This window comes from Camelus dromedarius, chromosome 24 (genome assembly GCF_036321535.1).
Source record: "Camelus dromedarius isolate mCamDro1 chromosome 24, mCamDro1.pat, whole genome shotgun sequence".
NCBI classification, from domain to species: Eukaryota; Metazoa; Chordata; class Mammalia; order Artiodactyla; family Camelidae; genus Camelus; species Camelus dromedarius.
This window is the reverse complement of record NC_087459.1, coordinates 16,683,613-16,697,270: the sequence shown is the minus strand read 5'-3', so window position 1 is coordinate 16,697,270 and position 13,658 is coordinate 16,683,613. Positions and strand designations below refer to the sequence as shown.

General features: G+C 37.5%; 1 protein-coding gene across 1 annotated transcript in view; it reads right to left on the bottom strand.

Annotated features, from left to right (window-relative positions):
* The window catches only part of LOC105091158 (phospholipid-transporting ATPase ABCA3), a 104,728-nt gene extending 92,289 nt beyond the window's left edge, over positions 1-12,439 (bottom strand). Inside the window, exons 1-4 of the mRNA XM_064478509.1 lie at positions 12,379-12,439; positions 6,248-6,331; positions 5,652-5,904; positions 2,134-2,261 (exon numbers count right to left, since the gene is read on the bottom strand). Coding sequence (XP_064334579.1) covers positions 2,134-2,261; positions 5,652-5,904; positions 6,248-6,307 — 441 coding nt within the window. The 5' untranslated portion in view covers positions 6,308-6,331; positions 12,379-12,439. The remainder of the gene's footprint in view (positions 1-2,133; positions 2,262-5,651; positions 5,905-6,247; positions 6,332-12,378) is intronic.
* Positions 12,440-13,658: the final 1,219 nt, after the last annotated feature.

Sequence of the window (13,658 nt, the reverse complement as noted above, 5' to 3'; positions counted from 1 at the left end):
TATTACCATCACTCCTAGAAACCTACTTGTGGAATTAATACCTCCCATCCTCACAAACTTAAGTTCTGCTACATTAAAGGCTTTGTTTCCTGGGGCAGAACACTTTCAAGAGGGGACACAGTAAAACTTCCACTGAAGACCTGCATAATTATCACCCAGTAATAGTGAGCTATTCGCACTGGTACACACACAAATGAACAAGTTACCCTATAAGAGGGAGCAATTAATCATGATTAAGTTTGCTGTTATATAATGAAAGCAGAGTGAGGTTATGTCTGAAACTTGAGAGTTTCTGAAAACAGTGAAGACAATTGAAGCAATTATGACCAGATAACTAAGGGCTCAAGAAGGGGATGGTTCACCTGAACAAGTGAGCAAGCTCGACCCTCTGAAGTGTTGGTCAAGAGTGACTAAAATCTAGAATGTGAATGCATAAATATTTCCTATTAAAATCCTTTTGTTGAAATACCTTCAGTAGTGTTTATACTCCCATATGAATTTTGACTAACAGAAATATGGACAAGTTATGATGAAGACAGGTTATGATGAAAAGACAGAAAAGGTTATGATAAAAAGGCAGAAAAGGAACAGGTGTGGAAGGTGAATGGGAGTTTGAATGGGAGTTCATAGCAGCATTCCTACAGTAGAGAAAAAGTGACCAAAGGCCTAGAAGCAAAAAATAATGTGGTGCATCTGGCAGTTAAGTATTGCTGCAGCAGAAAGAATGGTTAAGGAGTGGCAGAGATAGCCAAGCACTAGGATACTGACAGCCATGTGCCTTGTGCAGAGCACTCTGGACATGAGCCTGGAGCAATGGGAAGTCACTAAGGTCTTTTTATCAGGACAGTGATCATCTGTGAGGTTTACGTGGATCCTTGTGGCACTTGTAGGTGGACAAAAGAGCCTGTAAAGAAAGTCATCTAAGATGTAGGAAAGCTGGTAGATATTAGAAGCTCTACGCTTTACATCGAGTCATCAACAGAGATCAAAAGGTTTGTTTAAAAATTCATCAAAGTAGACCACGCAGCATGCTGTACGTTAGCTCCCCAGTACTTACTCATCTTAAATATTCTCACCACACACACAAAATGGTAATTCTGTGAGGTGAAGAATAATGTCAACTAACCTTATTATGGCAATCATTTCAAAATATACACGTTTCAAATCATCACATTGTACATGTTAAACGCACACAGTGTTACATGTCAAGTGTACCGCAATAAAGCTGGAGAAAAAAACAGACCAAGCACCTAGACACATAATTTGGGGAATTTCTAATGTCAGAAATCTAGTTCAAATATCTGGGGACACAAGCATGCTCAATCAGCAATGAGAATGAAACTTGAAATGTCACTGAAGACACTTGGAGCCAATGTATTTTGCTGACCCTAAATCCATATCAGCATACAGGTAATTCTGACTTAGTAAATGGAAGTTGGCACAGATGAAAAAAGTCTTGGAAGGATGGGACACACAGAAAAAATATGTACTATCCTACTAGCGGTTTTATTAATTTTCCCTTCTACTGACGAGTATCTGTGTTCTAAATATAAAATTTGGCTCCATGTGTAGCTGGAGCCCATTTATTTCCATCACCGCCAGGACATACCATCTATAAGATCTGCTAAAGAGACACCACACACTGTCGCTTTCTCTCCTTCTCATGGGCTACATGCCTATGAATATTCTATTCTTAATCACTGTGGCTGAGACTTTTCCCTAGAGATTTATGAAAGGATCTAAATTCTGTGTTTCATTCAAAGATAAAGGATCTTTCCATGCTTGCTTGTCTGTTAGTGAAGATGCATCTGCTTTGAGGCTTACCTGTCTTACTACCCTTTGTAGAACTTAGAAGCATTGCATGAGTAGTTAGAGTGTCCCATTAATCTAAGGTCTTGTGTGTGGAAGATACAGTTCTGCCCTTATCAGCATGATGCAGTAGGTAAGAACATAGAAATTAAAGTTACTCAGATCTGGACTTGCCCTACTGTATATTAGTAGTTTGAACTTGGGAAAATTAGTTTCTTCACTTATAAAAGAGGGTTAATATGAAATTCATTAAAATCCTGGAAACTGGAAGTGCAATTACTAGAAAGCTATTTATTTAGAAAACTCGGAATACAACTTTCTCACCTGAAGTGGCAGAGGATCACCACTGTTTTTGAAGTCACAGTCAAAAACAATGGCAGCCAGCACTTTGTAAGATCCATAGTCATACTTAACATACTCCTCAAACTCAGATTCCGAAGAAAAGCCTTGAACTGCAGAGAGACAAAATTGTTCACTTAAGTAAAAACATCTGATAATTCCTTCTGAGAGAGGAGACATTACTTTATATGGACAAAAGCCTATCCAAATAGTGTAAACTTAAGGCCACGGTTTCTCAAATACTTAATGGATATTTGGGGTTCAAAACATTTTAGGTATTTTATAAAATTTTACTACAATTTTAAATAGTAATCATTATAAAACACATATAAAGATAAATCACTAGTGATCAGGGAAATGCAAATTGAAATCACAATGAGGCACCATTTCACATCCACTGAGATGACTATAATCAAAAAAACAGATAAGAAGAAGTGCTGGTGAAGATGCAGGAAAGTTGGAACCCTCATACACTGCTGACCAGAATGTAAATGGTATAACAATTTTAGATAACAGTGTGGCAGTCCCAGAAAAAGTTAAAAACTAGAGTTACCACATGACCTATTCACTCCACTCTTAGGTATATACCCAAGAGAAATAAAAACATATGCCTACATAAAACCTACAGATGAATGTTCTTAGTAGTATCAGTTATCATAGCCAAAAGGTTGAAACAAGCCAAATGTTCACCAACTGATGAAGGATATGCCAACTGAATGCAGTGTATCCATACACTGGGATTTTATTTGACAATGAAAAAGAACAAAGTACTGGTAAATGCAACATTGTGGATGAATCCTGAAAACATTATACTAAGTAAAAGAAGCTGGTCACAAAAGACCACATAATGCATTTATATAAAATATTTCTGTAAACTGTTTATATAAAATACTTATATGTAAACCATTTATATAAAAAGTTTTATAATAGGCAAATCTGTAGAAACAAAAAGTAGCTTAGTGTTTTCCTAATCCTGGTAGGGATGGGTAATTGTGAGGTCATAACTAAACATTACAGGATTTATATTTGGTAATCAAAATGCTTCAAAATTGACTGTGGTACAAACAATAAATGCTGAAGAGGATGTGGAGAAAAGGGAACCTTCCTACAGTCTTTGTGGGCATGTAGTTTAGTGCAGCCATTTGGAAAACAGTATGGAGATTCCTTAAAAAACTAAAAATAGACTTATCATATGATCCAACAATCCTACTCCTGGCTGTATATCCAGAGGAAACTAATTAAAAAAGATACATGCACCCTAATGTTCATATCAGCACTCTTTACAGTAGCCAAGACATGGAAGCAACCTAAATGCCCATTGACAGATGACGGGATAAAGAAGTTGTTGCACATATGTGTGTGTGTGTGTGTGCGTGTGTGTGTGTGTGTATTTACACAATGGAATACTACTCAGCCATCAACAAAGAATGAAATAATGCCCACTTGCAGCAACATGGACCTGGAGATTGTCATACTAAGTGAAGTAAGGTAGAAAGAGAAAGAAGAACACCAAATACCATATGATATCACTTATATGTGGAATCTTTAAGAAAATCACACAAATGAACTTATTTACAAAACCAACAGACTTTCACAGAAACTAACTTACGGTTACCAGGAGGGAAAGAGAGATAAATTGGGAATTTGAGATTTGCAGATAATAACTACTATATATAAAATAGATAAACAACAAGGTCCTATCCTATAGCACAGGGAATTATATTAAATACACTGTAATAGCCTATAATGAAAAAGAATATGAAAAGGAATATATACATATATAATATATAATTGAATCACTATGCTGCACACTAGAACCTGACACAGTATTGTAAATTGACTACACCTCAACTTAAAAAACTGATTGTGCTAATGGTTGCACAACTCTGTGAATATACTGAAAGCCACTGAATCGTACACTTTAAATGGGTGAATGAATGGAATGTGCCTTATATCTCAAAAAAGTTATTTTAAAAGAAATTAAGATTAATCAGGTGATCAGTTTAAATTATGTTTGAAAAGAAAACTGACTTCTTGACTCAATGGCTGTATATATATATAAAACAGAGGAAGCAGTCATTCAAGATTGATTGGTAGAAATTGCCTAATCTGAACAATAGAGGAAAACAAATTGGAAAAAAGTTGAAGACAGCATCAATGACCTGTGGGACAATACAAAACGTTGAGCATTTTTGCCATCATAGTCCTAGAAGAGGAGAAAGAAGGCTGCGTTGAAAAACAATTTTAAGAAATAACTGTTGAAAAAGTCTCCAAATTTTGCTAAATTTACAGATTCAAAAGGCTCAGTGAACCCCAAACAGAATGTGAACCCCAAACAGAATAAGCCAAAATAAATATATAGACATATCATAATCAAACTCTTGACAAATAAAGACCAAAAAAAAAAAAAAAAAAAAATCCTGAAAGCAGCCAGAGAGAAACGACACCACCTATGGGTAAACAAGGATTCAAATGACTGCACGTTCTTTTCAGAAACCAAGGAGATGAGAAGAAAGTGGCAAATATTTTTTAAATATTGAAAGAAAAGACTCTCAACCCAGAATTTTGTACCAAGTGAAAACAACCTTCAGGAATGAAGTTAAAATAAAGACATTCTCACATGAAGGAAAACAAAAAGAATTCATTGCTGGTAGATCTGCTCTAAAAAATTGTAAGTTTTTCAGAAAGAAGGAAAATAAAAAGAAATTGAACTGAGAAGAAAACTTAGAACACTGAAAATGAAGGAAGAGCAACAGCTGTGGGAAACATCTGGGTAAATAAGTTTCTCAAGCTCTTCAAAATATTTGTGTGAATTATATCATTTCCTAGTGAAGTTTTCAACTTACGCAGATACGAAAGCTAAAACAAAGTGGGAAATACAACAGGATCTGTAACCTGGTAAATACGTAACATTATGATAAAGTAGTAAAATGACAGTTCTAAGTAGCCTATGAAAAAAATTAAGTACGTATATTTTAACTACAAGAGCAACCACTAATAATATATATTAGAAGTCCACTTTATCCATTTTTTTCTTTCATGGATGATGCTTTCAGTATCATGTGAAAGAATTCTTCAACTAGCCCTAAGTTACAAAGATTTTCTGCTATGTTCTCTCCTAAAAGTTTTATCATTTTACTTTTAGATCTGTAATCCATTTTGATATAATTTTGGCATTAGGTAGAATATTTCATTGTTTTAGCTGCTGATGTCCAATTAGTCAGCAATATTTGCTGAAAAAATTAATCCTTCCACTGAACTGCTCTGTACCATATTTTGGCAAATTTCTGTAGGTCTATCTTTGGGTTTCTCTATTCTGTTTCTTTGCTCTGTGTGTTTATCCTTCCACCAATACCACACTGTCTTTATAACTTCAGTTATATTCTAAGTCTTAAAATTTGGGAATGTGAATTCCTCCAACTTTATTCTTTTTTCTACATCGCTTTAGCTCCGTCAAAAACAATCATAAATAATAAGTTTTATAGAAAATCTTAATTTCTAACCTTTTATATCAATGTTTAGATTCCTCTTCACATTCTCAGTGATCTCTTTTACCACATCAATTTTAGAAGGCACGTAAATCAATTTCCATTCTCTAGGATTTTGGAGGAAAGGAGGCAGAGTACTGATGGGTTGAGAAGTAAAATTGTAAGGTCCATTAACAGGTAACTTAATAATTGCACGGAATAGCAAAAGCATCACTGGAAACACCAATGCTGTAAGGACTTCGAAAATTAAACTGAAGAACTGCCTCCTCTGGAAGAGAAACAAAGAGATGGTGTTAATTCACGTCAGAGTGCACATTCAATGCAAACGGGTAGTTCTATTATAAAAAGTTTCTGCCAATTTCACTCTGAAATAGGCAGTGTTTCCTGGACTATCTCACATCACCCTCCCACTCCCCTTTCAAGTTTCTTATAGGTCATACCATACTATTGACTAACTCAGCTTAACAGATTTAGAAGAGTCACCTACAGCTCTGGAATTGATTTTTCAAAAGCTTGTGCATGGGAGCACGTGCCCATCCACACCCACATACAAAATCTGAATTGCAACAAATGGGCATTTATGAACATTTTCCACAAATACATTTGCATACCTTTAAGGTAAAATTTTTCCAGAGGAGCACTGCAAATTGCTTGAGTGTCAACAAATCCATTCTTCTACAAGAATGTATGCTCAACTTCAGGGATGGAGAAAAAGATTTTTAATGTCAAGTTACCTAATAATGTGAACATTAAGCAAATAACAGTATTACTTCTTTATCCTAATTTTCTCCTTAATCAGTCTCAAAGATTGATAACAGTAATGATTACAAATTATAAATAAAGAAAATTAAATTGTTTCTATTTTTCTAATAATTTCCTTAATATTTTAATAAAGTTCTAGGATTGTTGTTCAAGCACACATAAAGCATTTATATTGCACATATTCTAGGCATCAAAGCAACAGCCCAATAAATTTAAAACGATGAGTATCATACAGAACACAGCCTATGATCCCAGTTGCATTAGGGTGAAAATACATAAAAAGATGAGTTAAAGATTCCTGCAGATTTATGAATTTCAAAATACTTCTAAGAAGTTCATCTGTCAAAGGAGAAATTAGAGGGAATTTCAAATACATAAAACCAACTGATAATAAAAATACTATATCTCAATACTATAGCTAATGTTATTCTTAGATGGGAATGTATACTTTTACGTTCTTATGTGAAAAAGCAAGAGAGATTTAAAATGTCTTAGGATACAATTTGATGAGTCAGAAAAAACCCCAACAGAACACACACAACCAAAGTAGGAGAAAAGAAGTAAAGCTAAATGCATACATGTGTGAAACAGAAAATAGAAATTAACAGAGAAAAATAATAAAATCATACATATTTTTTAAAGAGTAGTAAAGTAGGCAAATCTCTGGTGAAATTCATCAAGATAAAAAGGAATGTATAAATATGTAATATTCAGAATGAAAAGGCAGGCATAACTACAAACCCAGCAGATATGAAAATAACCTGTCTACCTTCAGGGAGAGGGGAATAAGTTATTCAGAGCAACATTCCTGCTAAGTACAAGGAGAACTAGGAAATTTGCAGAGGCAGGCCTAGCATGTGGGGAATCTTTCCCCCTCAGCACTGTCAATTCCTGAAGAGGCAACTGAGAGACTGGGAAGCTAAGTAGCTGTTTTCATAGCCTCATGTAAATACAAAGACCTGGGTTGAGGGTAGGCTAGGAAAATTTCCTTCCTTTGGGCTGCTAAGAGTTAAGGTAAACAAGCAGTTGGTTTGCACATTGAAGATGCTGAAACAGAGCTCCAAAGCAGCTCAGTCTCTGAGATGTAACCAAGGTGCCAGATAAAAGTAAGCAAGCAAACAAACAAACTCTCTGTAGGAATTATGAAACAGATTAGATCAAATTTTTCCTTAACAATAAGTCCAAATATAATTGCTATCATATAATATAAAACGACAATAGACAGAGAAAAGTAAGGTTACATGAATGAGAAGCTAAGAAACAAACAATAGGAACACTTTAAAGGGTTCCATATGTTAAAATGATCAGCCAAAAGACTTTCAAATAACTGTAACTGCTATGTTCAAAGAGAAAAAAAGACAGGATTGAGAATTTGAGAAGAGAACTTGAACTATGACAACGGCATGACAAATATGAAAAACAGCCAAATAATTCTAAAACAGAAAACTATGAAAGGAATTTAACCTCACAAATGAATTTAACCTCAGTGGATGGCATAACTGCAGATTCGACACAGTTGAAGAGAAATCAGTGGTCTGGAAATTTTTTCAGAAGAAAATACTCAAACATAGACAAAAAGATAGAAAAATAAAGAATATAGTGACAGAAATAGTCACAGAATTTAATGAATACATAAATGGAGTACCAATACAAATAAAAAAAGAACAGAGCAAATAACAGAGAAATAAAGGAGCAGAGATTAAAATAAAGGTATTCAAACTGCTGTAAGGAAATAACTACAAACCAATTTTATACCAAGCAAAGGAGATCTTTCAAGAATTAAGCGAAAAGACAAAATCAAGGAAATAAAATTTTGTCATTAGAAAACTAATGCTTAATTAAGGATCTTGTTTGTAGAAGGAAAGTATGCATGTGGAAGATAAAATATACCAAAAGAAAGACAGGGAAACAAAAAAGGAATACATCTAAATAATTTTTAAGTGCATAAAACAATGATGATGGCCGAAGGGACTGAATTATATGTAGAAATACAATACATGAGAACGTAGCATAATATATAAATGGAGTCAGTGTTCTGCAATTTCTGTAAGCACTGCAAAAGTTCCAATTAATATTAATCAGAGATAAACCAAAGTGCATGTTGTATTAATGTGAAATACTAAAATAACAGCAAAAGAGTACAAAATACTAAACTCATAGAGAAAAAAGGAAATAAGATAATTCAATCAAGCAAAATGAGGGTTAGTCAAGAGAGAAAAAGAAATGTAGAACTGGTTCCACAAATAGGAAATACATCAAAAGATGGTGACTTTAAAACCAAATATTTAAAGGGGGAGGGTATAGCTCAAAGTGGTAGAGTGCGTGTTTAGCATGCATGAGGTCTTGGGTTCAATCCACAGTACTCCCTCAAAAAAACCAAAGTAAATAAATGAGTAAACTTAATTACCTTCCTTCCCATCTCAAATAAAAAACTAAAAAAAAAGACAAAACAAAATATTGAATATCAGGAATTACACTAACTGATAAAGTGGTCTAAATGCTCCAATATGAAAACAATAATTGCCAGAGAGCATTTTAAAAAGAAACCCATAAAGTAAACACTTAAAATATCAACTTATACCTATCCTGCTCAAACTATTCCAAAAAAAATTGAAGAGGAGTGAACACTCCCATTCTATGAAGCCACCATCACACTGATTCCAAAACTGAAGACAAATACAAGAAAAGAAAATTACAGGCCAATGTCTTTGATAAATATAGATGCAAAAATCCTGAACAAAATATTAACAAACTGAATCCAACAATACATAAAAGGGATCACACATCATGATCAAGTTAGATTCATTCTGGGGTCACAGGGATGATTCAATATATGCAAATCAATCAAGGTGACAGACCACAGCAACAAAAGGAAAGACGAAACCATATGTTTATCTGAATAGACACAGAAAAACCATTTAACAAAATTCAACATCCATTCTTCATCAAAAGTCTCACCAAAGCAGGTATAGAGGGAACATATTTCAGCATAATAAAAGCCATTTATAACAAATCCACAAGCAACATAATACTCAAAGGTGAAAAGCTGAAAGCCTTCCCGCTAAATGCAGGAACAAGACAACTCTCACCATTTCTACTCAACATAGTATTGAAGTCCTAGTCACAGTTCTCAAACAAGAAAATAAAATAAACATACCCAAATTGGAAGGGAAAAGGTAAAACTGTCACAATTTGCGGACGACATGATATTCTACATAGACAACCCTAAAGTCTCTACACAAAAACTATTAGAATAAATAAATTCAGCAAGGTAGCAGGATACAAGACTAATGTACAGGAATCTGTTGTTTTTCTTTACACTAATAATGATATATCAGAAAGAGAAAGTTAAGTGCAGCCACTGTGGAAAACAGTATGGAGATTCCTCAAAAGACTAGGAATAGACTTAACCATATGACCAAGGAATCCCGCTCCTGCGCATATATCCAGAAGGAACCCTACTTCAAAAAGACACCTGCACCCCAATGTTCCTAGCAGCACTATTGACAATAGTCAAGACATGGAAACACTCTAAATGTCCATCAACAGATGACTGGATAAAGAATTTGTGGTATATTTATACAATGGAATACTATTCAGCCATAAAAATGACAACACAACATGATTTGCAGCAACATGGATGTCCCTGGAAAATGTCATTCTAAGTGAAGTAAGCCAGAAAGAGAAAGAAAAATACCATACGAGATTGCTTGTATGTGGAATCTAAGAAAAAAAAAAAAGAACAAATACAAAACAGAAACAGACTCATAGACATGTAATACAAACTTGTGGTTGCTCAGGGGGTGGGGGGAGGTGGGAAGGGACAGACTGGGATTTCAAAATTTGTAGATACTGACAGGCATATGCAGAATACATAAACAAGATTATACTGTATAGCCCAGGGGAATATATACAAGATCTTGTGGTAGCTGACAGCAAAAAAAAAAAAAGTGACAATGAATATATGTATATTCATGTATAACTGAAAAATTGTGCTCTACACTGGAATTTGACACAACATTGTAAAATGACTATAACTCAATAAAAAAAGTTTAAAAAAAAAGTTAAAAAAACTCAATCCTGCTAAAGTCACATCAAATAAACAGTATTTAAACTGAACAACTATTAAAATAAGGTGGTCATAAACTTGCATGGACTATATTAATGAAACTATAACTGAAATTCTATATGTATAATTTATTTACTCTATATGCATGAAATTTTATATGTATTATTATATTTCCTACATGCTGAAGGTGTAACCTGCATCTTAAGAACATGATTGTCCCCAAGGCGGCTCTCATGGTACCAAGCTTCTGATGGGCTCCCATGAATTCAGACTCCCAGTTCATCCTAGTACTGGCCAGTTCCTGTGACTCTGGGTGGCTCCTGTACCTTAAGGCTCTGTATTAGTTCTTGTAAACTCAGGCTCCCAGCCCACCCTAGTGTCAAGCTAAACCCATGGACCTAGACTCCAGGCTGGCTCCATAAACCTTGGCCCCATTACAAGAGAAAATGGATACCTCCCCAAATGTAAACTACTCTAGGGTTGGTATAAATTCTTGTTCAGCTTTATGTCTGCAATATTTAGTACATGGCTTTGAGAATCATTCTGAATTTAGGCAAGCATTTCTGAAGATCTAAATTACTTTTAAGACTAATTTTGACCAAGAAGGGCATGGCAGGTGTTTTCTGCATATGGGGCAATGGTGAAAATGAAACAAAACACACAAACCAAGCAAACTAATAACAGTAACACCACCACCAAAAAACAGTTCAAAGCGGGGGAGGGCATAGCTCAGTGGTAGATTGCATGCCTAGCATGCATGAGGTCCTGGGTTTAATTTCCAGTACCTCCATTAAATAAACAAGAAAAAAAAACCCTACCTACCTACCCCCCACTGAAAAAAACCAACAGTTTAGGCCATTGCCAGAGAAATTCTTCAAATTTTAGAATTCTAATTTTAATTCTAAAATTAATTTTAATTCTAAAATTTTAGAATTTTAGATTAATTAAATTAAATTAATTTAGATTAATTAAAATTAAATTAATTTAGATTAGTTAAAATTAATTTAGATTAATTAAAATTTTAGAATTTTAATTCTAAAATTAAATGATTTTCCATTAATTTTTAACTGGAGGGGTGGTGGAATGCTAACATCATTTCAAATTTTCTGCATACCATTTTAGTTGGTTTCCTTCAAAATAACAGTATAAATTTTGTAGAAAATTTGACCTCACTGTAGTTGGTATTAAGCATTTAGTACATATCTGCAAAATAAACAATATAGAAGCTAATCCTTATTCAAAAGGTTCAGGTCAAAGTTAAAAACAACAAATACCGCTTAAGTCAAGTTCCAGAATGCAAAAATCTCGCAAAATATCTTCTGAGGACTCTGGTGACTGGAAAAACATAGTTTTAAATTTCAATTTACTTTCCTTTATCTTGTGACCCAACCCACTTCCAATCTTTATTTTCTCCAGAGAAAAGATCATACCACAAAGAGCAAGAAGACAGTGTTCCCCTTTTTAGAGAAAATAAGAGATTTGGGATAACCCACGACGAGGAAAAGTAAACTTTATTTTACCTGTTGTCCCGCCTCACAGTCCCCTAGAAAGTTCTGTGAGGTCTAAAGGTAGAGGCGTCATGACCCTTCCCTCCTGAGTAAACCCCCAAGCAGCGGCAGTATGTTGTGGGAGAGGGGGCGACACGGAGGGACGAGGCCGTGTGACTAACAGACTGGGGTAAGTAATACGGGATTTTGTGAGGGTTGTCTTCTGGTTTAATTGTTTTGGGGGGAGAAAGGGTTGTAGACGGTTTGTGTGTGACTTTTGGAGGGGAGGGAGGATGGGTAGGACACGCACTTTCTGGCTCTGAGCGCAGGCAGTGGGGTCGGCCTCCGGGAACTCCGCGGAGCACCTGGCTGAGCAGGGGAAGCTGGCGAGAAGGAGCAAGGGCGCGGAGGTCCGAATACTCACCGCTCAGGCCTCTTAACCGCCACCGCCTCCACCTTTGTCTCCGCGGCTGAGAAACGTGCGGCGACTCCGGCGCAGGGCCTCCTCCCAACGCCCTCCTCGCAACCGGCCCCGCCCCTCCCCCGCCCCCGCGGGTTTGCGGCCGCGCGCGGCCACCGCCCCTTCTCCGCGCAACCTGCCCGCGCCTAGTCCGCGGCTCGTCGCACTCCCAGCCCTCAGCCCCAGAGCGCCCTCCCAGTCCTCCCACCTTCCCAGAATTGGCCAGCCCTCTCCGCGCACTGGTCCCTCGGCCCCTGACACCTCAGAGCCTGCCCTCCTTCCCCACTGCACCCTTCGTGCACCGCCCAGATCCTGAAGGCCCCACCTTGGCGCCCCTTCGCTTACTCCCCAGGTTCTCTGCCTCTGGACCCTACTGGACGACCCCACGAACCTCCAAGTCTCGCCGGCTCCTTCTCCCTCCTGTGTCAACGTCACCATCAGCGGGCCCAGTGAGTGGTGGCAGAAAGTTTAAGGATAGCCAGTGGCTGCCCCATCCCCTCACGCCCAGGATTGGTGGTGTTTAAATAGAAAATTTACCGCGTCTTGCAAACCCCCAGCGGCGGGCTACCCAAAAGGTCCCCGTCGTGAAGCATAATACACGCAGTACACGCGGCCCTTGCCCCCGCATGCGCATCCCTTCCTCCCCCGCAACCCTCCTCCCCGCCGCCTCTGCCCTTGACCTCTTGGCGCGGGAAAACCGCTGCCACTCGTCTGAGCCCTCAGCCAGTCTTTCAGTTGACCCCACCTCCAGACCTTTCTCATGCTCCCCAGTTTCCTCGATGCTTGCTCCTCTTGGCTGACCCCACCCGAATACCCAGCTCCAGTGTAACTTAACGAGTCACAGATTCTGCATTCTGACTATCGAAGGATAAATCCTCTGTCGGCTGTGCCAGATACGTATCATTTACTGCCTCTCAGCGCCAGAGCTAGGCTCTTGAACTGACAGGTTAACGTTTGTCAGGAGAGGGCGCTGGAGGAGCACTGCAGGACAACGGGCGTTCATTCCTGGTTAAGGATGTTCTCTTAGATTCCTCTTGATCTTACCAGAAGCAGATGTGGAGGACGCTTAATGGCACTCCTTCTCAATTAAGTGTGGATTCCCAGTGATTCACGGAGGTTACCCACCCGCCTGCCAACAACCTCAGAGAAGAGTTTCTTGCTTGCCAGACCCAGCCAAGGTTCCCTGTTGGCCAGCCTAGGCAGCCTGTACCCACCGCCCCCCCCCCCCCATAATTCCTGCTTGC